Source organism: Thalassophryne amazonica, chromosome 11 (genome assembly GCF_902500255.1).
Source record: "Thalassophryne amazonica chromosome 11, fThaAma1.1, whole genome shotgun sequence".
Lineage (NCBI taxonomy): Eukaryota > Metazoa > Chordata > Actinopteri > Batrachoidiformes > Batrachoididae > Thalassophryne > Thalassophryne amazonica.
Genome location: NC_047113.1, coordinates 30441852 through 30468799, shown reverse-complemented (window position 1 = coordinate 30468799; position 26948 = coordinate 30441852). Strand labels below are relative to the sequence as shown.

Genomic DNA, 26948 nt, shown 5'->3' with positions numbered 1-26948 from the left:
GACAGGATAATTTTCTTTTTCAATTTTTGAAAATGTATTAAAAATAAATAACTAAGAAATCCCATGTACATAAGTATTCACATCCTTTGCTCAATACTTTGTTGATGCAATATGATGTCACATGTTTGGCTCACCTATCTTTTGGGTAGTTTTGCCCATTCATCCTGGCAGCATCTCTCAAGCTCCATCAGGTTGGTTGGAGAGCGTCGGTGCACAGCCATTTTCAGATCTCTCCAGAGATGTTCAATCGAATTCAGGTCTGGGCTCTGGCTGGGCCACTCAAGGACATTCACAGAGTTGTCCTGAAGTCACTCCTTTGATATCTTGGCTGTGTGCTTAGAGTCGCTGTCCTGCCGATAGATGAACCATCACCCCAGTCAGAGGTCAAGAGCGCTCTGGAGCACATTTTCATCCACGATGTCTCTGTACATTGCTGCATGTCTTTCCCACAATCCTTATAGTCTCCCAATGCTGCTGAAAAACATCCCTACAGCATGATGTTGCCACCACTATGTTTCACTGTGGAGATGGTATTTGTGCTAGGTGATGAGCGGTGCCTGGATTCTTCCAAACATAATTCCTGGCATTCACACCAAAGAGTTCAAGCTTTGTCTCATCAGACCAGAGAATTTTGTTTTTCATGGTCTGAAAGTCCTTCAGGTGCCTTTTGGCAAACTCCAGGTGGGCTGCCATGTGCCTTTTACTAAGGAGTGGCTTCTGTCTGAGCACTCTATACCATAACAACCCAGTCTCACGGCAGTTTGTGGTGTCATTATGAAAAGTACATTCATTTATAGGTTTGTGACGGGGGGTACAAAATTTGGGGTGATGGGGAGGGGAGTCTGGGAGGGTTTTGGTTAGGGTTTTGGGAGGGTAGAAACTTATGTTATGGTTAGAGTTTGGAGGAGGAGAGGATTATAAATAGCAAAATAAAAAACCATGTCATGAAAATCGGGTGCTTATTGTGACGGGGCACCAAAAAAAAAAAAAAAAAAAAAATGTGAGACTGGTCTGACCATAAAGGTCTTCTTAGTGGATTGCTGCAGAGATCGTTGTCCACCTGAAAGGATCTCCTCTCTCCACAAAAGAATGACGGAGCTCTGACAGATTAACCATTGGGTTCTTGGTCACCAACCTGACTAAGGCCCTTTTCCCCCTGATCGCTCAGTTTAAATGGGTGCCCAGCTCTAGGAAGACTCCTGATGAATCCGGACCTCTACCATTTACAGATGATGGAGACCACTGTGTTGATTGGATCCTTCAAAGCAGCAGAAATGTTTCTGTACCCTTCCCCAAATTTGTGCCTCGAGACAATCCTGCCTCTGAGGTCTACAGACAATTACTCTGACTTCATGCTTGGTTTGTGCTCTAACATGCACTGTCAACTGTGGGGCCTTATATGTAGACAGGTATGTGGCTTTACAATTCATGGCCAAACAGCTGAATTTACCCCACATGGACTCCAATTAAGCTGTCAAAACATCTCAAGGATGATCAGTGGAAACAGGATGCACCTGAGCTTAATTTTGAGCTTCATGGCAAAGGCTGTGAATACTTATGTACATGTGATTTCTTAGTTATTATTATTATTATGTATAAAAGTGCAAAAATATAGTTAAAAAAATATTTTTTCACATTGTCATTATGAGGTGTTGTGTGTAGAATTTAGAGGGGGAAAATTAATTTCATCCATTTTTGAATAATGCTGTCATATAACAAAATGTGGAAGAAGTGAAGCACTGAATGCTTTATCGATGCACTTTATTATTTTTATTTTTTGGGTGATGCTAGGTGTGTGCTGGAGAAGAGTCCAACACATGTTTGGAGTGTATCAGAAATTTGTGGAGAATTGAATCATTTGGGGAAAATATGTAACCTCAACGGAGTGACCGGAGACATTTCAGTATGCCTGCTTCATGTTGCTTCATTTGACATATTTGTCAGTTGGAAATAATGTGTTTATGATGGCATTTGCGCATTTGTTGAGAAATGTATACAAATGTATAGTGGATAGTGTGTCTGTGTCATAGGATATTTAAAAAATAATCATGAGGGAATTTATAGTAAATGAAACTGGAATAGAGGCTCAGCCACAAAGAAGAGTTGATTTACTGTAAATTTGATGTGAATCCAAATTCATTTTAAATTAATGTTTATTCTATCATGTCAGAGGCTCATTTGGAAGAATGAGCTGATGATTCACATAAATTATTGTACCTTCGATACCAGATTGCTTCAGTTTTGAAGGTCCAATACCCTCTTTTCCCTCCAACCACTTCACCCTTTCTCTTCATTTTGCACATTCCAACCCAAGAATGTGCAACATGAATGAATGCTTACTGGGATTTGGCTGAAGTGTGCAAGACACTAAAACCTCTAAACTGCTCAACTTCAGGGCATGACCCCACACATTTGACTCCACACAGATGTTGTAAAAACACATAAAGAAGTATAAAGTTAATTACTAAAAGAAGATTTGGAATGCATAATTCAATTCCAGCAGGAGATGGTCAGATAATTATTTAAAACCTTGGTAAGAAAATTGTTTTAAAAATTTTGAAATCTCTAGCAACTTAAAACTTTTTTTCAACTTGTCTTCGTCTGTCTCTTTCTGAAAATGTGGTCCTACTGTTTGTTTGTTTTTTCTTTCTGTCTCTGTCCTTGGTGCTGACCTTCAGTGCTGCCCTGATGAGCTTTCAAGAAGAACTTGGATCTTATTTCTTTCATTAAATTAAAGACACTGGTCTGTGGATGTGTAGAGTAAAGTAACACAATCAGACAAATTATTCGACAAATGAAAACAGTGCCGCTTGAAATGTTGGATGTATGTAATAAGCGGTCACAGTGACTGTTTAGTATTCAAAGGAATTTTTAGGAGGGAATGTAACATCTTGGAAGTTTTTTTGTTTTTGTTTTTTTGTCTCCCACTATCATCAAAATAATCACAATGATGGAAAATGTGTTTCTGCTCTCAGAATAGAAAGGCTTTCAGACTCTATGCACAAGGGCGCTTTTCTGGTTCATAACATGCCATATACATAACGTGTATTATTTTCCCTGTAATTTTGAAATGTTTCAGCAACTTTTCAACTGCTGAGTGAAAGAAGTATATTAATCCTTTCAAGCCACTGACATTGCTTGTCAAATTTATCACAGTGAAGAAATTATTTCAAACCTTTCTTTCTCCAAATCATTGATTTCATGTATTTGAGGAGCAGGGAGTGTTATTTATAAAGCTCTATGATCAGCAAAAGACAAATAACTCACGAAGACGCATTGTGATACTTTTAATGTTTTTATATATTAATAATAGTTATTTTTCATGACATTTGAAATGAGTATAATATATTCTTATTTATGGACTGTCGTGCAATTTTTCATTTGTACTCACGGTGTCGCTATATACCAGCAGAGGACGTCAACGTTCATCTTCATCAGCCATATTATTGAGATCACTCTGTCGTACGGGTGAGACTGGGATGGACGAAAAACGCTTAAAGATTACATTTTTTTTAAATCTACTAACGAATTTTCGTACTTGAAACGATCGTGTTGACTGCGCGTCAAGGCAACTGTCTGTGTGAGGATGACGCACAGAGGCTGCTTTGTCCAGATCTCCATCTTTGTCTTTTCCTTTGTCATGGTGCTCCACGGACACGGAGACCTGAGCTACACTGTACACGAGGAGATGAAACAAGGATCCATTATTGGAAATGTCGCCAAGGATCTCGGGCTCGAGCAGGAAAGACTCTCTGCTCGCAAAGCTCGCGTGGACACGGAGGGGAACGACAGACGGTACTGTGGAATTAATCTTCAAAGCGGAGATTTAATTGTCGCTAAAAGAATCGATCGAGAGGAGCACTGCGGAGACAAACCTTCGTGCGTTCTTAAATTTGATTTACTGCTAGAAAATCCCTTGGAGTTACACCGTTTGTCCCTGCAGGTGCTGGATGTAAACGACAATGCGCCGATTTTCCCGAAGGATTTAATAAAGCTGGAAATTGGAGAGTCCGCTGACAAAGGAGCGAGATATCGTATTAATGCAGCTCATGACGCAGATATAGGGCAGAATACCGTTAAAAGTTACATTTTACAGCAAAATGCACATTTTGTGTTTAGTATTCAAACCACGAGTGTTGGCAGTAAATATGGCGAACTGGTTTTAGAGAAAGAGTTAGACCGAGAGGAGCAGCAGGAAATGAAATTACTGCTCACAGCCGTGGACGGGGGCTCTCCTCAGAGGACGGGGACTGCAGTCATCCATGTTATTGTCCTCGATGCAAATGATAATGCTCCGGTGTTTAGTGAGGCCGTTTATAAAGCCTCACTGCCGGAAAACTCTCCCCTAAAAACGCCCGTTATCACTCTGAGAGCAGCAGATGCGGACGAAGGTGTCAACGGAGAGGTTACATATGAATTTAGCCGACTGTCTGACAAATCACGAAAGCTTTTCTCACTAGATCCAAAAACGGGAGAAATGATTGTAACAGGTGACATCGATTTTGAGGATGGATCAACGTATGAAGTGTTTGTTGAGGCCAAAGATGGTTATGGTCTGTCTTCAGAAACAAAAGTGATAATTGACGTTACTGACGTCAATGATAACGCACCCGTAATATATGTGAAGTCAATGAATAATCCAATACTGGAAAGTGTTTCACCTGGTACAGAGGTTGGAATCATTAATGTTCAAGACAGAGACTCAGAGAATAACAGACAGGTCCGCTGCTCCATTCAGCATAATGCTCCCTTTAAGTTGGTTCCTTCCATTAAAAACTATTATTCTCTGGTGACAACAGGACATTTGGACCGTGAATTAGTGTCTGATTACAACATCACAATCACAGCTACTGATGAGGGCTCTCCACCTCTGTCCTCCTCTAAAACTGTTCAGTTATCTGTAGCTGATATCAACGACAACCCACCTGTGTTTTTGCAACAGTCCTACAGCACCCACGTGACTGAGAACAACAAACCTGGCTCCACTTTATGTTCTGTTTCTGCTCGAGACCCTGACTGGAGACAAAACGGGACAGTGATTTATTCTCTTTTACCTGGTGAGGTGAACGGAGCCCCGGTGTCCTCTTATCTGTCTGTTAACGGAGACACGGGGGTGATCCACGCTGTCAGGTCCTTTGATTATGAACAGTTCAGGAGTTTGAAAGTCCACGTGATGGCCAGAGACAACGGCTCTCCTCCACTCAGCAGCAACGTGACCGTCAGTGTCTTCATCACAGATGTGAATGACAACTCTCCTCAGATACTGTACCCCGCCCCAGATGGCAACTCCTTCATGACCGAGCTGGTCCCCAAAGCTGCACAAGGAGGCTCTCTGGTGTCCAAAGTGATCGCAGTGGACGCAGACTCTGGACAGAATGCCTGGCTATCCTATCATATAGTCAAATCCACTGATCTGGGACTTTTCACTATTGATGTCCACAGTGGAGAGATCAGGACACAGCGGGACATTTCTGAATCTGACAGCATGAAACAGAACCTTATTGTAGCAGTTAAAGATAATGGACAGCCCTCTCTGTCTGCCACCTGTTCCATGTATTTACTCATTTCTGACAACTTGGCTGAGATACCAGAGATGAATGATGTGTCTTATGATGAGAAGAAATCCAAGTTAACCTCTTATCTGATCATTGCTCTGGTGTCAGTGTCCACCTTTTTCCTGATCTTCATTATTGTTGCTGTTGGTGTGAAATTTTGTCACAGAAGAAAACCCAGAATGTTGTTTGATGGAACAGTTGCCATCCCCAGTGGTTATCCTCCTCCTCATTACGCAGATGTTGATGGAACAGGAACTTTACGCAGCATAAATTATGACACCTACCTGTCAACAGGTTCAAGAACCAGTGACTTTAAGTTTGTGGGCTCATACAATGACAACACGCTGCCTGCTGATCAGACTCTGGAGAAAAGTCCATTTGGTTTTGCTGAAGCCTTTGTCGAAAGTGATGTCTCCTCTGAGGTAGGAACAGTTGTCATATTATTGCAATTAGTTTAATCACAATTTTAATTTAGTCCTGGTCTGCATGTGAATTGATAGCATTTCAGATTTAATAATTATAATGGTAGTCATATTATGGGTTACCTGATCCTCTGTAACATCTGCTCTTCTCTCTGTATGATCAAAGTATCAGCTGTGTCTACATTCGCAGCATTACATTGGACCTGTTGGGTGTTGGACTCTGCCAGGCCTTCCGCTTGTCACCAGTGCTGTTTGTGATGTTTATGAATGGGATTTCAAGGTACAGTCAGGGGCCAGAGGGTGGCCAGTTTGATAACTTCAGAGTTGTATCTCTGCATTTTATGGTTCTGTTGTTTATATCAAGCAGTGCACTGAACAGATTTGATTCCTAGCGTGAAGTGACTGGGATGAGAATTATCACGTCCAAATGTGATACCATGGTCCTCCATCAGAAAAAGGTGGATTGTCCCCTCTGGGTCTTGACAGAGTTATTCCCCCAGGTGGAGGAGTTTAAATAACTTGTTCACAAGTGGGGATAATTTTGAGTGTGAGATTGATTGACAGATTGGAGCAGCATTTGATGTTTTGTGGTCACTGTATCAGATTGTCATTGAAGGCTCTCAATATACGAGCTGATTTATGCACGTCATCACCTATGGTCATGAAATTTGGGTAATGACTGAAAGAATAAGGTCATGGTTAAAGCAGCAGAAATGAGATTCCTCATTTCCTCACTACAGCTCTTGCTTGCCTCTACTGGTGGTTGGCTCACACTGCGGTATTGTATCACTTCCTGTTCCGGAGCACAGCGGTGTTTTGCTGTATCTATTAGCTGTTTAATCTGCGCAGTTAGATTGATCTAGTTAACTAGATAACGATTTGTTTCTACAGTGTAATCTTCACTTGCCTTAACTAAAGCACTCCCTCTGCTGAATCACCTCTAAATTATTTACACATTATTCACTTTGTGTGTTTTTAGGAATTCGCTAGCTTAGCGCAGCTACTAGCTCTTAGCCAATTTAGCATGGCGGCTTCTTCTGTCTGTCCTGCACTTTTCTGCTCTGGGTGTGAAATGTTTAGTTATTCCTCGGCCTCCTTTAGCAGTAATGGTACTTGTAATAAGTGTAGCTTATTCGTGGCTCTGGAGGCCAGGCTGGGCGAATTGGAGACTCGGCTCCGCACCGTGGAAAATTCTACAGCTAGCCAGGCCCCTGTAGTCGGTGCGGACCAAGGTAGCTTAGCCACCGTTAGTTTCCCTCTGGCAGATCCCGAGCAGCTGGGAAAGCAGGCCGACTGGGTGACTGTGAGGAGGAAGCGTAGTCCTAAACAGAAGCCCCATGTACACTGCCAACCCGTTCACATTTCTAACCATTTTTCCCCACTCGACGACACACCCGCCAAGGATCAAACTCTGGTTATTGGCGACTCTGTTTTGAGAAATGTGAAGTTAGCGACACCAGCAACCATAGTCAATTGTCTTCCGGGGGCCAGAGCAGGCGACATTGAAGGAAATTTGAAACTGCTGGCTAAGGCTAAGCGTAAATTTGGTAAGATTGTAATTCACGTCGGCAGTAATGACACCCGGTTACGCCAATCGGAGGTCACTAAAATTAACATTGAATCGGTGTGTAACTTTGCAAAAACAATGTCGGACTCTGTAGTTTTCTCTGGGCCCCTCCCCAATCGGACCGGGAGTGACATGTTTAGCCGCATGTTCTCCTTGAATTGCTGGTTGTCTGAGTGGTGTCCAAAAAATGAGGTGGGCTTCATAGATAATTGGCAAAGCTTCTGGGGAAAACCTGGTCTTGTTAGGAGAGACGGCATCCATCCCACTTTGGATGGAGCAGCTCTCATTTCTAGAAATCTGGCCAATTTTCTTAAATCCTCCAAACCGTGACTACCCAGGGTTGGGACCAGGAAGCAGAGTTGTAGTCTTACACACCTCTCTGCAGCTTCTCTCCCCCTGCCATCCCCATCCCCGTAGAGACGGTGCCTGCTCCCAGACCACCAATAACCAGCAAAAATCTATTTAAGCATAAAAATTCAAATAGAAAAAATAATACAGCACCTTCAACTGCACCACAGACTAAAACAGTTAAATGTGGTCTATTAAACATTAGGTCTCTCTCTTCTATGTCCCTGTTAGTAAATGATATATTAATTGATCAACATATTGATTTATTCTGCCTTACAGAAACCTGGTTACAGCAGGATGAATATGTTAGTTTAAATGAGTCAACACCCCCGAGTCACACTAACTGCCAGAATGCTCGTAGCACGGGCCGAGGCGGAGGATTAGCAGCAATCTTCCATTCCAGCTTATTAATTAATCAAAAACCCAGACAGAGCTTTAATTCATTTGAAAGCTTGACTCTTAGTCTTGTCCATCCAAATTGGAAGTCCCAAAAACCAATTTTATTTGTTATTATCTATCGTCCACCTAGTCGTTACTGTGAGTTTCTCTGTGAATTTTCAGACCTTTTGTCTGACTTAGTGCTTAGCTAGATAAGATAATTATAGTGGGCGATTTTATCATCCACACAGATGCTGAGAATGACAGCCTCAACACTGCATTTAATCTATTATTAGACTCAATTGGCTTTGCTCAAAATGTAAATGAGTCCACCCACCACTTTAATCATATCTTAGATCTTGTTCTGACTTATGGTATGGAAATTGAAGACTTAACAGTATTCCCTGAAAACTCCCTTCTGTCTGATCATTTCTTAATAACATTTACATTTACTCTGATGGACTACCCAGCAGTGGGGAATAAGTTTCATTACACTAGAAGTCTTTCAGAAAGCACTGTAACTAGGTTTAAGGATATGATTCCTTCTTTATGTTCTCTAATGCCATATACCAACACAGTGCAGAGTAGCTACCTAAACTCTGTAAGTGAGATAGAGTATCTCATCAATAGTTTTACATCCTCATTGAAGACAACTTTGGATGCTGTAGCTCCTCTGAAAAAGAGAGCTTTAAATCGGAAGTGCCTGACTCCGTGGTATAACTCACAAACTCGCAGCTTAAAGCAGATAACCCATAAGTTGGAGAGGAAATGGCGTCTCACTAATTTAGAAGATCTTCACTTAGCCTGGAAAAAGAGTCTGTTGCTCTATAAAAAAAAGCCCTCCGTAAAGCTAGGACATCTTACTACTCATCACTAATTGAAGAAAATAAGAACAACCCCAGGTTTCTTTTCAGCACTGTAGCCAGGCTGACAGAGTCAGAGCTCTATTGAGCCGAGTATTCCTTTAACTTTAACTAGTAATGACTTCATGACTTTCTTTGCGAATAAAATTTTAACTATTAGAGAAAAAATTATTCATAACCATCCCAAAGACGTATCGTTATCTTTGGCTGCTTTCAGTGATGCCGGTATTTGGTTAGACTCTTTCTCTCCAATTGTTCTGTCTGAGTTATTTTCATTAGTTACTTCATCCAAACCATCAACATGTCTATTAGACCCCATTCCTATCAGGCTGCTCAAGGAAGCCCTACCATTATTTAATGCTTCAATCTTAAATATGATCAATCTATCTTTAGTAATTGGCTATGTACCACAGGCTTTTAAGGTGGCAGTAATTAAACCATTACTTAAAAAGCCATCACTTGACCCAGCTATCTTAGCTAATTATAGGCCAATCTCCAACCTTCCTTTTCTCTCAAAAATTCTTGAAAGGGTAGTTGTAAAACAGCTAACTCATCATCTGCAGAGGAATGGTCTATTTGAAGAGTTTCAGTCAGGTTTTAGAATTCATCATAGTACAGAAACAGCATTAGTGAAGGTTACAAATGATCTTCTTATGGCCTCAGACAGTGGACTCATCTCTGTGCTTGTTCTGTTAGACCTCAGTGCTGCTTTTGATACTGTTGACCATAAAATTTTATTACAGAGATTAGAGCATGCCATAGGTATTAAAGGCACTGCGCTGCGGTGGTTTGAATCATATTTATCTAATAGATTACAATTTGTTCTTGTAAATGGGGAATCTTCTTCACAGACTAAGGTTAATTATGGAGTTCCACAAGGTTCTGTGCTAGGACCAATTTTATTCACTTTATACATGCTTCCCTTAGGCAGTATTATTAGACGGCATTGCTTAAATTTTCATTGTTACGCAGATGATACCCAGCTTTATCTATCCATGAAGCCAGAGGACACACACCAATTAGCTAAACTGCAGGATTGTCTTACAGACATAAAGACATGGATGACCTCTAATTTCCTGCTTTTAAACTCAGATAAAACTGAAGTTATTGTACTTGGCCCCACAAATCTTAGAAACATGGTGTCTAACCAGATCCTTACTCTGGATGGCATTACCCTGACCTCTAGTAATACTGTGAGAAATCTTGGAGTCATTTTTGATCAGGATATGTCATTCAATGCGCATATTAAACAAATATGTAGGACTGCTTTTTTGCATTTACGCAATATCTCTAAAATTAGAAAGGTCTTGTCTCAGAGTGATGCTGAAAAACTAATTCATGCATTTATTTCCTCTAGGCTGGACTATTGTAATTCATTATTATCAGGTTGTCCTAAAAGTTCCCTGAAAAGCCTTCAGTTAATTCAAAATGCTGCAGCTAGAGTGCTAACAGGGACTAGAAGGAGAGAGCATATCTCACCCATATTGGCCTCTCTTCATTGGCTTCCTATTAATTCTAGAATAGAATTTAAAATTCTTCTTCTTACTTATAAGGTTTTAAATAATCAGGTCCCATCTTATTTTAGGGACCTCACAGTACCATATCACCCCAATAGAGCGCTTTGCTCTCAGACTACAGGCTTACTTGTAGTTCCTAGGGTTTGTAAGAGTAGAATGGGAGGCAGAGCCTTCAGCTTTCAGGCTCCTCTCCTGTGGAACCAGCTCCCAATTCAGATCAGGGAGACAGACACCCTCTCTACTTTTAAGATTAGGCTTAAAACTTTCCTTTTTGCTAAAGCTTATAGTTAGGGCTGGATCAGGTGACCCTGAACCATCCCTTAGTTATGCTGCTATAGACTTAGACTGCTGGGGGGTTCCCATGATGCACTGAGTGTTTCTTTCTCTTTTTGCTCTGTATGCACCACTCTGCATTTAATCATTAGTGATTGATCTCTGCTCCCCTCCACAGCATGTCTTTTTCCTGGTTCTCTCCCTCAGCCCCAACCAGTCCCAGCAGAAGACTGCCCCTCCCTGAGCCTGGTTCTGCTGGAGGTTTCTTCCTGTTAAAAGGGAGTTTTTCCTTCCCACTGTTGCCAAGTGCTTGCTCACAGGGGGTCATTTTGACCGTTGGGGTTTTTCCGTAATTATTGTATGGCCTTGCCTTACAATATAAAGCGCCTTGGGGCAACTGTTTGTTGTGATTTGGCGCTATATAAATAAAATTGATTTGATTTGATATGTCTCAATAATCGAAAATGCACCACAAAACAAATGAGGAATGAATGGGAGGAAACTGGAGTCAACGTCTGTGACCGAACTGTAAGAAACCGCCTAAAGGAAATGGGATTTACATACAGAAAAGCTAAACGAAAGCCATCATTAACACCTAAACAAATATGTAGGACTGCTTTTTTGCATTTATGCAATATCTCTAAAATTAGAAAGGTCTTGTCTCAGAGTAATACTGAAAAACTAATTCATGCATTTATTTCCTCTAGGCTGGACTATTGTAATTCATTATTATCAGGTTGTCCTAAAAGTTCCCTGAAAAGGCTTCAGTTAATTCAAAATGCTGCAGCTAGAGTACTAACGGGGACTAGAAGGAGAGAGCATATCTCACCCATATTGGCCTCTCTTCATTGGCTTCCTGTTAATTCTAGAATAGAATTTAAAATTCTTCTTCTTACTTATAAGGTTTTGAATAATCAGGTCCCATCTTATCTTAGGGACCTCATAGTACCATATCACCCCAATAGAGCGCTTCGCTCTCAGACTGCAGGCTTACTTGTAGTTCCTAGGGTTTGTAAGAGTAGAATGGGAGGCAGAGCCTTCAGCTTTCAGGCTCCTCTCCTGTGGAACCAGCTCCCAATTTAGATCAGGGAGACAGACACCCTCTCTACTTTTAAGATTAGGCTTAAAACTTTCCTTTTTGCTAAAGCTTATAGTTAGGGCTGGATCAGGTGACTCTGAACCATCCCTTAGTTATGCTGCTATAGACTTAGACTGCTGGGGGTTTCCCATGATGCACTGAGTGTTTCTTTCTCTTTTTGCTCTGTATGCACCACTCTGCATTTAATCATTAGTGATTGATCTCTGCTCCCCTCCACAGCATGTCTTTTTCCTGGTTCTCTCCCTCAGCACCAACCAGTCCTAGCAGAAGACTGCCCCTCCCTGAGCCTGGTTCTGCTGGAGGTTTCTTCCTGTTAAAAGGGAGTTTTTCCTTCCCACTGTCACCAAGTGCTTGCTCACAGGGTGTCGTTTTGACCGTTGGGGTTTTTACGTAATTATTGTATGGCCTTGCCTTACAATATAAAGCGCCTTGGGGCAACTGTTTGTTGTGATTTGGCGCTATATAAATAAAATTGATTGATTGATTGATTGCGTATCTTGGCTTACACTCCTAGACAGGGTGAGAAGTTTGATTATCCAGGAGTGTCTCCAAGTAGAGCCACTGCTTCTTCAAATCGAAAGAGGCCAGCTAAGGTAGTTCGGGAATTTGATGAAGATGCCACCTGGTCATCTCCTTCAAGAGATCTTCCAGTCCAGTTCAACTGGGTGGAGGCCCTGCGAGGACCCAGGACACGCTGGAGGGATTATATGTCTCACCTGTCTTGGTAACGCCTCTGTATCCCCAAGGAAGAGTTACAGGACTTGGCTGAGGATAGAGAAGTGTGCATTGAGCTGCTTGATCTGCTGCCACCATGACCAATACTCAGATCAGCAGCAGAAAATGAGTGAAAAAATGTATTAAAATAATAATAATTATTATTATTATAAGTAGACATTTCAACAGTCTTGTTTGTTTGTGTTACCTTTTTCAAGACATTTCATTGTTTCTAGTTATTTGATTTTACGTGTCCTTTCTTCTTACATATGCTCCTGTGACCATGTTTTCCCATTTTAAACAACAATTAAACAACAATTTGACTTAGCTTTTTTTTTTTTTTTTTTTGCACTGTGTGGTGAGCTGTTTACTGATGATTTTTTTATTTACATTTACACCTACCTGACCATAGGTTCAAGACCCAGTGACTTTAAGTTCGTGTCATCTTACAGTGACAGCCTGCAGAACAGATTCTGAAGAAAAGTCCATCAGATTTTGCTGATAATTTTGGAGATTGTGATGGCTCTCCTCAGGAGGTTGGCACACATTTTAATGAATATCTGTATATACTGTTGGTCAAGACAAGACACATTGTGCCAGTACTCACAGCTGTAAATTGGTGATTGACTTAGCTGTGGAAGTAACCTGCATTAGACTGGCACTGTGTTCAGGGGGAGCCATAGATTCTCATCCACTTGATCCTATGGAATCCACAAATACAGAGGTCCCAAACTCATTCCGGATAGGTTGCTATGCAACCACCCACTCCACCAGGTGACTTCACTGATTAACTCATTCAGTCTGCTCAAAAGTTATCTGGTGGTGTGGGTGGTTGCAAAGTAAGCCTGGAACGAGTTTGAGACCTCTGCACTAATAAGTACTAAAAGGCCTGAGGATCTCTTTGGGCAGCCCAGTCTTATTTATATTTCTATATATATATATATATATATATATATTTATATTTCTATATATATATAGATATATAGATATATTGCCAATTAAGTGCTGCTTGGACATCAGAACAGACCTCGTCATTTGTTTCATTATACATTGTGACTGGACTGGTAAGCATTGAAAGCCGAGCTGGACATGTCCAAACATGTCCTCTGACATGCCAAAACGGAGGTGTTCCTTTGTCTCGCTTCCAGAGCGAATCGGTCATGACGCGCGAAGCCTCCGCACGGCTTTCCATGACAAAATCTCTTGTTAAAAGTGAAATCTGCCGGAAAATCCCTGATGTCCAGCTCTTGTGATAACCACAGAAAGAGCACACGACGGTCTCGTATCCACAGAACCATCCGTTTAGAAATGGTCCGGTGGCTTGTGCCGCGTCGTCGCAGCTCGGAACGTGGCGTGCCGAGCGTCCTTAAAGAGGTCCTTAAAGCTGTACTAACAGACCTTATTCTCTGTGAAACCCGTAAAATTTTCACCGAAAGCCAGATAAATTTTTCGAATGGTTTCCAGGTGCCAGTCTCTAACAACTTCTGAAAAAATTCTGATGGAAAAAAAGTCCTTTTCATTCCGCCATTTCCAGACAATGAAAATCCGACGAGAGGGCGTGACCACTCCTTCCCAAGGCGTGCTCACAGGTGAATGACGTCACCAACAGGCGTGGAAAAACTCACGCATGCGCACGAGGGTTCAAGCATGTCTGACGTAAAAACATATGAATGAAATCCATATAGTTTTTGAAAAAAATAAAAAGGACCGTCACTTTATTGACAGACCTCGTAACATCTTTCTGTCATTTCAGACAGTACAGACATTTCTCAGTTATTTATTTGATGAATTCATTCATTTGTATTATCATATATTGTACACCTCCACGGTTTGTAATTAATGCATTGCCATTATTATTATTATTAGTATTATTATTATAAAACAACAACCATTAGATTCTGACTAATCAAAGTTTGTATGTTGTGAATTTAGAATATTACTAATATAAAATTGCACACATTTGTAAATTTTCAGCTGTCAAAACATTTAGGTGAGAATGCATTTGGAATTCCACCCCCCCCCCCCCCCATCCCCCCATGGCGTTTGGAAGAAAACAAAATTTCTTTTGCCTCTTCATTTTTTTGTTGACCTTCACAGAAAAAATTAAACTTTGGATCACCTTAAAAAAAAGATGTAATTTGTTACAGCTTTTTTTTTTTTTTTTTTTTTTTTTTTTTTTTTTAGCTTTTCACAATGTATATTTATGATTTGGTGAAGTGATTCCAGCAGATTTAAACTGGAAACCACAATTTTCCATGAGACCAATGTAAATAAGTACTTTGTATCAAGTGCACTGATGTTTCACTTTTTTCAGTGTTGGTTCTGAAATTGGGTTTTATCTTACATTTCAGTGTTAAGGAGAAGCAAAACTCCACTGAAATAACAAGGCCTTTTTTCCAATCACCACATAGCAAATTAGTTGTCTGATTTCTTTGAACGCAGCATTATCCAACTCGTCATTGCTATAAATTCATGCTCTAATTACTGTGGAATATTCCACTCATCTAAGAAACACTTTCGGCATTTAGGACAGAATAAGATGAAAAATGTATGTCCTAAAGTCGTTTTTTTTTTTTTTTTTTTTCTTATACATGGAAGGAACTTATTCCGATTGTAAAAGAATCCTTTTGTTTATATTTAACTTACACTTAGCTACAGTTAATAAATAGAGCAATATCCTCATTTTAACAGCGAATTTTCTGTGGTCTTTCAACAGTAAAATATTCTGAAACGATGTTTGAAATGAGTTTAATTCTGGAGATGTAAAATGCAACATACTTGAAATTGTTATAGCTGAAGAAATACTCGCAGTGGCGCTGTGTACAAAGAAACGAGAAGCAATATTCATTCGGACGAACTGACGGACGATATTAAAGCCTGATCTGCCGCATTTGATCTTAAACGGTGCATATTCTGCAGACAATAAGGCGGGGTGGTTTTACGCACGGAAACAACGTCGGAAATGCGCCGATACCTGACAGTGGCTCATAGAGCAGATTGAAAGCAGATTTATTTTTCCGTTTTTTTCTTTTCACATCAAGGATGGAAAACAGATTTTCTCTCCGACGTCACGTTTTTGCTTTTGTTCTTCTCGTCGTCCCTGCTGTCTGTGGAGACGTGAGTTACTCGATCCCGGAGGAAATGAAACGTGGATCAATCATTGGAAATGTCGCAAAGGATCTTGGACTTGATTTGGGTTCGTTTTCCTCTCGAAAGGCCCGTGTGGATACAGAAGATAATAATGTTCAGTACTGCGGTGTGAATCTGAACACCGGAGACCTGATGGTTCAGGAAAGGATCGACAGAGAGGGGCTTTGTGGAAAAAAAGCATCGTGTGTTCTCAAGCAAGAACTCGTGCTGGAAAATCCGTTGGAGCTGCATCGAATAAATATCCGCGTTCAAGATATTAATGACAATTCACCACAATTTAAACAGGATTCTATTAAAATAGAAATACACGAATTAGCAGACAAAGGTGCGCGTTTTCTTCTTGGGGAGGCATACGATGGAGACATCGGAGAAAACGCTGTTAAAGGCTACTCACTGCAGGAAAATGCCAATTTTAAATTAAATGTGAACACAAAAGCTGGTGGACGAAAGCAATGTGAACTTGTTCTGGACAAAGAACTGGACAGGGAAGACAAAAAAGAGATGACGTTGTTGCTGACAGCATTCGATGGAGGCTCTCCTCAAAGATCAGGCAGTGTCGTCATCCACGTCACTGTACTGGACGCTAATGATAACGTACCAGTATTTAGTCAGAACCTTTATAAAGCCAGTCTGCCTGAAAACTCTCCTGTGGACACTTTGGTGCTCACAGTGAGTGCTACTGATGCAGATGAAGGTTTAAATAGTGAAATTACTTATGAACTGGATTATGCTTTTGAAGAAAACAGCAACGTGTTTAGCTTACATCCTAAATCTGGAGAAGTGAGAGTTTCTGGAGTTATTGATTATGAGAAAACACCTTCTTATGAAATGCAGGTTAGTGCCAAAGATGGTTTGGGATTAGTTTCATATGCAACATTAACTATAGAAATTACTGATATAAATGATAACGCTCCAGTGATCTACCTGAAATCACTGACTAACCCCATACCTGAGAACATTTTACCTGGTAAAGAGGTTGGAATCATTAATGTTCAGGACAGAGACTCAGAGAATAACAGACAGGTCCACTGCTCCATTCAGCATAATGCCCCCTTTAAGTTGGTTCCTTCTATTAAAAACTATTATTCTCTGGTGACAACAGGACATTTGGACCGCGAATTAGTGTCTGATTACAACATCACAATCACAGCTACTGATGAGGGCTCTCCACCTCTGTCCTCCTCTAAAACCGTTCAGTTATCTGTAGCTGATATCAACGACAACCCACCTGTGTTTTTGGAACAGTCCTACAGCACCCATGTGACTGAAAACAACAAACCTGGCTCCACTTTATGTTCTGTTTCTGCTCGAGACCCTGACTGGAGACAAAACGGGACAGTGATTTATTCTCTTTTACCTGGTAAGGTGAATGGAGCCCCGGTGTCCTCTTATCTGTCTGTTATCGGAGACACGGGGGTGATCCACGCTGTCAGGTCCTTTGATTATGAACAGTTCAGGAGTTTGAAAGTCCACGTGATGGCCAGAGACAACGGTTCTCCTCCACTCAGCAGCAACGTGACCGTCAGTGTCTTTATCACGGATGTGAATGACAACTCTCCTCAGATACTGTACCCCGCCCCAGAGGGCAACTCCTTCATGACCGAGCTGGTCCCCAAAGTTGCACAAGGAGGCTCTCTGGTGTCCAAAGTGATTGCAGTGGACGCAGACTCTGGACAGAATGCCTGGCTGTCCTATCATATAGTCAAATCCACTGATCCGGGACTTTTCACTATTGATGTCCACAGCGGAGAGATCAGGACACAGCGGGACATTTCTGAATCTGACAGCATGAAACAGAACCTTATTGTAGCAGTTAAAGATAATGGACAGCCCTCTCTGTCTGCCACCTGTTCCATTTATTTACTCATTTCTGACAACTTGGCTGAGATACCAGAGATGAAGGACGTGTCTTATGATGAGAAGAATTCCAAGTTAACCACTTATCTGATCATTGCTCTGGTGTCTGTGTCCACTTTTTTCCTGACCTTCATTATTGTTGCTGTTGGTGTGAAATTTTGTCACAGAAGAAAACCCAGAATGTTGTTTGATGGAGCAGTCGCCATCCCCAGTGGTTATCCTCCTCCTCATTACGCAGATGGTGATGGAACAGAAACTTTACGCAGCATAAATTATGACACCTACCTGACAACAGGTTCAAGAACCAGTGACTTTAAGTTTGTGGGCTCTTACAATGACAACACGCTGCCTGCTGATCAGACTCTGGAGAAAAGTCCATCTGGTTTTGCTGAAGCCTTTGTCGAAAGTGATGTCTCCTCTGAGGTAGGAACAGTTATATTATTGCAATTAGTTTAATCACAATTTTAATTGAGTCCTGGTCTGCATGTGAATTGATAGCATTTCAGATTTAATAATTATAATGGTAGTCATATTATGGGTTACCTGATCCTCTGTAACATCTGATCTTCGCTCTATATGATCAAAGTGTCAGCTGTGTCTACATTCTCAACATTTCATCTGACCTGTTCCTCGTGGGTGTTGAACTCTTCCAGGCTTCCTCTTGTCACCAACCCTGTTTATGATGTTCATGAATGGTATTTGGTGCAGTCAGGGGCTGGAGAGTGTCCAGTTTGGTGACCTCAGAGTTTCATCTCTGCTTTTTGTTGATGATGTGGTTCTGTTGGTGTCATCGAGCAGTAACCTGCAATGTGAACTGAACAGGTTTGAGGTCCATTGCAAAGTGACTTGGATGAGAATCAGCACCTCCAAATGTGAGACCATGGTCCTCTGTCAAAAAAGGTGGATTGTCCTCTCTGGGTCAGGACAGAGTTATTTTATTGCACCAAGTGTAGGAGTTTGAGTAAGTTAGTCACAAGTGGGGATAGGTTGGAGTGTGAGATTGATAGATGGATTGGGCTGTCATCTGATGTTTTATGGATGATTTCCAAAGACTATCATGGGAGGCTCTCAATTTAGCAGTTGATTTACACTCCTGTCCTCATCTGTGGTCATGCACTCTGGGTAATGACCAAAAGAATAGGGTTGCTAATGCATGTGATGGAAATCAAATCCCTCTGTTGGGATTCTTGGTTTACACTCCAAGATAGAGTGTGAAGGTTGAGTATCCAGAAGGGACTCTGTGTGGAGCCGCTACTTCTTGAATCAAAAGAAGCTAGCTGAGGTGGTTCAGGAATCTGATGAGGATACCCCTGGTTGTCTCCCTCAGAAGATCTTCCAGTCCTGTCCACCTGGGTAGAGGCTTTGGGGAAGACGCAGGACACACTGGAGGGATTATATTTCTTATCTGGCAGGAGAACACCTCAGAATCACTCTCATAGAGTTACAGGCCTTGGCTGAGGATAGGGAAGTGTGGAGTGAGCTGTGTTGTCTGTGGTCACCCAGACCTGGATAAGTGTCAGAAAATGAATGAATGAATTAATAATAATAATCATGATAATATACAGTTTGTGTTACTTTTTCAGTTCATTTCATTGTTTCTAGTTGTTACAAAGGCCTTGTCCTTTCTTCTTGTATATACTTGTATACGTATACTATACGTGTGACCATGTTTCCCCATTTTAAACATCTGGCAGTTTGTTTTATTTTCTGTATATGGTGAGCTGTTTTTGATGCATTTTTCTTTTTTTTATTTCCGTTTCTTACACTCTAAGAAATAAAATGTAGAATTTAATTGATAAAGTTAAGGTGACTTTTTCCACATAACTTTGTAAATTAAGTGCAAAACAATATTGGAATTTAAGTAATAATGTTTCATTTGATATAATTAATTTCAGCTACAATATTGTTTTTGCACTTAATTGACAATGTTATGTGGAAAAAGTTACCTTAACTTTATCAGTTAAATTCAACGTTTTATGCCTAAGAGTGTACACTATAAGAAGGTTTCTCTGTCTTAGCTGTTTCAGCCTTGTCAGTTTAATCTTAGGTCCTCGTTTTCTGTCCATGGTCCTGAACCTGTTGCTGTGTGATTCAGGCATTTTCAGTACCTCCTTGTCATCTCTACTCTTTTCCCTTTCCAGTAAAACAAACATGGTACGCTTGTATATGTGTAAGATTTGGGCTTCACCATTTAAATAGCTTTAATTTGAATGTAATATATATCGGATATGTTTACAGCACTGTGTTAAATCAAGAACATTACTTTCACAATTTAAATCACATTCTAAAACGATGTGGTGCTGTTCATGTTGAGGAATTTTCAAAGCAGATAAGATAGAATGTTTATTGTTCAACTCCTTCATAGGTAATATGCAGCACTGCCTGATAGAAATAGAAAGTCAATGGCTTTGTGAGCTGTGCTGCTTTATCCAACTATTTTCACAGCAGTTTTTTATTCTGAAAAACTTGACAGTGCTTAATTTTTAACATTTTTTTTTCAACATTTGTCTCTTCACTAATGTAATTGTTCTTACTTTTTGAATGATTTGCAAACAACAACTTTATGACACTGTAGCATGCTGAAGATTCTGAAGCCATCAAGTACTCCAGGGTTTTATTATTATTATTATTATTGTTGTTGTTGTTGTTATTATTGTTATTATAATGATGGGCCTGTGATTTTAACATTTTGATTTACATTTTCTAAAACAGCTTGACTTGTCCTTTTGGCATCAGGGGTTATTACACTGCCAACCCAGTCTCACGGCAAGTCGTGATTCAGCAGTACGAAATATACATTAATCTATTGGTTTGTGATATTGTGAGGAAAAGCACCTCATTTTCGTCACAGCAGCACAAATTCATTCTACTTCTTTCTGTGAAGGCTGCACAAAATTAAAAGTGAAGTGAGGGGGTCAGGGTGGTTATGGTTAGGGTCGGGGGTAGGAATAGAGTTAGGAATAGTGAGTTTAAAAAAAAAAAAAAACTCTGTCACGAAAATTTGTCCCATTTCGTCACGGGAACAAAAAAAACAAAAAAAAAAACATGAGCCTGTTTTGTGTAACATTATCATGATTTGTGGTCTGTCAAACATTATTGAAACCAGTAGAGATATATTTACAGATTGTTGATATAGAACACAGTGGTTTTATTCAGTGCAAAAGCAAAATTTAAGAAACTCTGAATTTTCATATTTACTTTTTCTTTGAGTCCACTACACAGAAACTTGCATTTGGCAGTAGCAGTGGCAGCGCCAAGGGGGGACAATAATGAGCCAAGCTCCCCCTCAGCCCCCCAATAATTCTGCCAATAATGTGAATAGCGACTGACATATTTGTGGATCCCAACTGCAGTTTTGCGCTGAGAATGTCTCAATATTGTGTAACTGAGCAACGTGATGAATGTGTGTGTTTGGTGATCCACCAATGCTGAATCACCCTTCACAAACAGAATTTTCAATTTTTTGCGAATAAACATTTATTTGTAAAAACCCACACAGCAGTTACAAATCAGAAATTTGTGTTTGTGGATCACAAAGCACGTGTACAAATCAAAGGATATTTGTAAATCACCATCTGTGCATTTGCAAGTATTAATGAGACAAATTTAACCGCATACTCCAAAAATTTAGGTTTCCTAAATATTTATTATGGCCACTCTTAAAACTTCACTTGTCTTTATAATTTTATTACTGGTAAATTTTAGAATTGATTTAGATGAGATATATTTATTATCTCACAGGAATATATCACAATTATCTGGGAACTACTTTTGTGCAGGAATTCATCAAGCACATTGGCCAAAGCCGTGCACGAACACAGAATATACAGAAGCTGCATATCGTTGTTCAGCAATCATTCTATGTGATGTGTGTGTGCATTGATACCACATTTTAGTGGAGCATGGGTGACTAAAACATATAACTTGGTATTTATAAAGTAATTTACTATATATTGTAAATTTCGACGACATTTTGTGGAGCCATTCCAAATTTTACTCCAGCCCCCCCTCACCTCCCCCAACAAAAATTTCCTGGCGCCGCCACTGGGCAGCAGTGCTTGAAGATGTTAAAAAAAAAATAGTCAAAGTAAAAACTGAATCCCTGTTGTACCATTTGATATTGAACATTTTATGTTAAATGTGTAATCTTCATTGTGTGAAACCATAATAAGCAACTACATTTTTGACGCTCTTTCCTACGCTGTACTATATGAAAATAGTTAAGCGTTCAGTCTGAATTAATCTTCAGAGTGTGCGTGAACTGAAGTTGCATGCAATATCTCTTTTAAAAATGAAATAATACATTGTTCAGTGAAATTAGACATATTTCATGCAAAACCAAATAAATGCATTTGTTGCAACAATTAACGAGGAAATGTCCCCATGATTTAACATTTGCATAATTCACTTTAGAGATGGTAATATTCCAGTTGTACTCACGGTGTCACTGTGTACCTGCTAAACAGTGAAACATTCAGTTGCTTTGTGTAATATTCCATTCCTGGGTCAACCCAGTCGGACATTCTTCATTACAGACGGCGGATTGCTGGAATTCACACGACGGCTGCGATCACATAACATATCGTAACATTTTAAACGGACGTGTTTTGTGCTTCTGAGGATGAGGACCAAAGGCTGCGTTCTCCTCAGCTCCGGCTTTATCTTCGTCTTTATTGTGGCGCACGTTGTGCACGGAGAGCTGAGCTACGTGGTGCAGGAAGAGCTGCAACGCGGATCTGTCATTGGAAATGTCGCCAAGGATCTGGGACTTGAACTGGGAGGACTAACCGCTCGAAAGGCCCGCATTGACACGGAGGATGACAACGTCCGGTACTGTAGCTTGAATTTCAACACCGGTGATTTGATTGTGCAGGACAGAATGGACAGAGAGGGTCTTTGTGGCAAAAAGGCGTCGTGCGTTCTGAAACAAGAACTCATTCTGGAAAACCCATTAGAGCTGCATCGCATTAATATCCGCGTGCAGGACCTCAATGATAATTCACCGCAGTTTAAAGAGGATTCGATTAAATTAGAAATTAGGGAATCAGCCGACAAAGGCGCACGTTTTCCCCTGGATGAAGCGCACGATAGTGATATAGGAGAAAATGCTGTTCAGCGCTACACACTGCAGCAGAATGAATATTTTAAATTAAAGGTCGACACGAAAAGTGGAGGAGGAAAACAATGTGAATTGGTTCTAGACAAAGAACTGGACAGGGAAGACAAAAAAGAGATGACGTTGTTGCTGACAGCATTCGATGGAGGCTCTCCTCAGAGATCAGGCAGTGTCGTCATCCACGTCACTATACTGGACGCTAATGATAACGTACCAGTATTTAGTCAGACCCTTTATAAAGCCAGTCTGCCTGAAAACTCTCCTGTGGACACTTTGGTGCTCACAGTGAGTGCGACTGATGCTGATGAAGGTTTAAATGGTGAAATTACTTATGGATTTAATCACGTTTCAGATGTAAATAGCAAAGTTTTTAGTTTACACCCTAAAACTGGAGAAGTGAGAGTCACAGGATCTATTGATTATGAAAAATCACCCTCATATGAAATGCAGATAAGTGCTAAAGATGGATTGGGTTTAGCATCATATGCAAATCTAGTAATTGAGATAACTGACATAAATGATAACGCCCCTGTGATCTACCTGAAATCACTGACTAACCCCATACCTGAGAACATTTTACCTGGTACAGAGGTTGGAATCATTAATGTTCAGGACAGAGACTCAGAGAATAACAGACAGGTCCGCTGCTCCATTCAGCATAATGTCCCCTTTAAGTTGGTTCCTTCCATTAAAAACTATTATTCTCTGGTGACAACAGGACATTTGGACCGTGAATTAGTGTCTGATTACAACATCACAATCACAGCTACTGATGAGGGCTCTCCACCTCTGTCCTCCTCAAAAACTGTTCAGTTATCTGTAGCTGATATTAACGACAACCCACCTGTGTTTTTGGAACAGTCCTACAGCACATATGTGACTGAAAACAACAAACCTGGCTCCACTTTATGTTCTGTTTCTGCTCGAGACCCTGACTGGAGACAAAACGGGACAGTGATTTATTCTCTTTTATCTGGTGAGGTGAACGGAGCCCCGGTGTCCTCTTATCTGTCTGTTAACGGAGACACGGGGGTGATCCATGCTGTCAGGTCCTTTGATTATGAACAGTTCAGGAGTTTAAAAGTCCACGTGATGGCCAGAGACAACGGTTCTCCTCCACTCAGCAGCAACGTGACCATCAGTGTCTTCATCACGGATGTGAATGACAACTCTCCTCAGATACTGTACCCCGCCCCGGAAGGAAACTCCTTCATGACCGAGCTGGTCCCCAAAGCTGCACAAGGAGGCTCTCTGGTGTCCAAAGTGATCGCAGTGGACGCAGACTCTGGACAAAATGCCTGGCTGTCCTATCATATAGTCAAATCCACTGATCCGGGACTTTTCACTATTGATGTCCACAGTGGAGAGATCAGGACACAGCGGGACATTTCTGAATCTGACAGCATGAAACAGAACCTTATTGTAGCAGTTAAAGATAACGGACAGCCCTCTTTGTCTGCCACCTGTTCCATGTATTTACTCATTTCTGATAACTTGTCTGAGATACCAGAGATGAAGGACGTGTCTTATGATGAGAAGAATTCCAAGTTAACCTCTTATCTGATCATTGCTCTGGTGTCTGTGTCCACCTTTTTCCTGACCTTCATTATTGTTGCTGTTGGTGTGAAATTTTGTCACGGAAGAAAACCCAGGATGTTGTATGATGGAGCAGTCGCCATCCCCAGCGGTTATCCTCCTCCTCATTACGCAGATGTTGATGGAACAGGAACTTTATGCAGCACTTATAATTATGACACCTACCTGACAACAGGTTCAAGAACCAGTGACTTTAAGTTTGTGGGCTCTTACAATGACAACACACTGCCTGCTGATCAGACTCTGGAGAAAAGTCCATCTGGTTTTGCTGAAGCCTTTGTCGAAAGTCATGGCTCCCCTGAGGTAGGAACAGTTGTCATATTATTGCAATCAGTTTACTCATAATTTTAAAGGTGTTCTGGGCTGCCTGTGAATTGACAGCATTTTAAATTTAATAATTATAATGGTAGTCATATTATGGGTTACTGGATCCACTGTAACATCTGTTCTGGTCTCAATATGAGCAAAGTGTCACCTGTGTCTACATTTTCAGCATTACATTGGACCTGTTCCTGGTGGGTTTTGGCCTTCCCCTTGTCACCAGTGCTGTTTGTGATGTTCATGAATGGGATTTCAAGGTACAGTCAGGGGCTAGAGGGTGCCCAGTTTGGTAACCATGGTCCTCCATCAGAAAAAAAGGGTGGATTGTCCCCTCTGGGTCTTGACAGAGTTATTCCCCCAGGTGGAGGAGTTTAAGTAACTTGTTCACAAGTGGGGATAAGTTTGAGTGTGAGATTGATCGACAGATTGGAGCAGCGTTTGATGTTTTATGGTCACTCTATCAGACTGTCATTGAAGGGTGTCACGTGCCCGTGGCTCAGAGGACAGTGACAAGGAGGAGACACAAACGAGACGATTAGAAAAATAGAAGTATTTATTTACAATAGTTTAAGTCAATAAATTAAAAGGTGCAAAGATGTGCAGCTGTGCAAAAAGGCACTCTGTTACCGGTCGGTGCAGCGAGACATCCTAAAAAGAGAGAGGGAGAGAACAAAATGAATTAGTTGGGCCCACTTAAATAAGAGACAGGGACACCGGGCCCAGGTGCCCCTGATTATGGGCCCGCCCCGCTACAAGACTGCGGGGACCGTCACACCCTCCCCCTTCAAAAGGGAAGTCCACCTAAGGACTTTCTAAACCAATTGCAAACAGCACAATTCTCTCTTTTTTTTGTAGTACTACATTATATTTTTTTGTTGCACCAAAATTACAATATTATTTACAGCTTAACTATATTCAGCTATACATTTTTTTTCCCTTTACAAACTACTTTAAAATCTGATAGGACTAAGTTTTTTCTTCCATTATCAAACAAGAGAACTTCTACCATTTACAAGGAATCAAATTAGACTTAGCTATACAAGGCTAAAGATGACACCAATTGGTAAAGTCACAAGCTTACCACACATGTCCTCTGCTGCACCTCCAGAGTTCCGGCGCCTGAAACTGGGGAGAGGCAGAAAAGAGACAGGCACAAAAATTAAGGCAACTTTGCTTTTTCCTTTTTTAAACTGGCGCACGTGACAAAGCATCAGCCAACAAGTTATCAGAACCTTTAATATGACGAATGTCTAAACTGAACGCCTGTAGAAACAGCGCCCATCGAATTAGACGTTGATTTGGACTTTTCAGAGTACTTAAGAACGTGAGTGGATTATGGTCGGTATAGATTATTAAAGGACCATCACCGCAAGTCACATAAATCTCAAAATGTTGAAGAGCCAAGATAAGTGCGAGAGTTTCCTTCTCAATTGTCGAATAATTTAATTGATACGAACTAAACTTTTTAGAAAAGTAACAAACTGGTTTGTCAACTCCATCGTGCTCTTGGAGCAAAACAGCACCAGCTCCAACTTGACTAGCATCTACCTGAATTTTGAACGGCCGATCCATTATGGGAGCAACAAGAACTGGCTCAACACATAACAGCAACTTGACATTCTTGAAAGCGGTCTGACAAGCGGTAGACCACTGAAAACCAACAGTACTTTTCAACAAATTTGTAAGCGGAGCAACAACTGTTGAAAAATTTGGACAAAAACTTCTATAATAGCCAACCAACCCTAAGAAACACATCAACTCCTTCTTAGTAGTCGGAGGCGGATAATCCAAAATTGCTTGTACCTTTGCATCAACTGGTCGCACTTCCCCCTGCCCCACTACACTCCCCAAATAAGTAACAGTTGCACGAGCGAACTCACACTTCGCCAGATTGACTGTCAGGCGCGCAGAGGAAAGGCAATCAAATAAGGCACGAATACACTGGACATGGTCATTCCAAGTGTCACTAAACACTACTACGTCGTCAAGATAGACCGCACAACCTTCCAGACCAGATGTCACTATGTTCATTAACCTTTGAAACATTGCTGGTGCATTTTGCAGGCCAAAACTCATCACAGTGTATTCAAATAAACCAAATGGAGTAGCAAAAGCGGAAATCTCTCTTGCACGGGCAGACAACCCAACTTGCCAATATCCCTTTAATAAATC

General features: G+C 40.9%; 2 protein-coding genes and 1 long non-coding RNA gene across 13 annotated transcripts in view; all 3 read left to right on the top strand.

Annotated features, from left to right (window-relative positions):
* LOC117519820 (protocadherin gamma-A11-like) overlaps positions 1–26948 on the top strand; it is a 911360-nt gene that overhangs the window by 479572 nt on the left and 404840 nt on the right. The window lies entirely within an intron of this gene.
* On the top strand, positions 3517–25011 carry LOC117520477 (protocadherin beta-16-like). The gene is made up of 3 exons (XM_034181818.1): positions 3517–4661; positions 23440–24758; positions 24949–25011. Exons 1-3 carry the CDS (start codon positions 3587–3589, stop codon positions 25009–25011), a joined length of 2457 nt encoding a protein of 818 aa, XP_034037709.1. The 5' UTR covers positions 3517–3586.
* Positions 15660–18666, top strand: LOC117519857. Its single transcript, XR_004563457.1, has 3 exons — positions 15660–15671; positions 16668–16672; positions 18586–18666. It is a non-coding gene; the product is annotated as an uncharacterized LOC117519857 (long non-coding RNA).

Coding starts and splice junctions, on each gene's coding strand:
- LOC117520477 (XM_034181818.1), top strand. CDS start 3,587: ATGACGCACAGAGGCTGCTTTGTCCAGATCTCCATCTTTGTCTTTTCC. Junction 4,662..23,439: donor AATACTGGAAAGTGTTTCAC/CTGGTACAGAGG, acceptor AGAACATTTTAC/CTGGTACAGAGGTTGGAATC. Junction 24,759..24,948: donor AAAGTCATGGCTCCCCTGAG/GTAGGAACAGTT, acceptor CTACATTTTCAG/CATTACATTGGACCTGTTCC.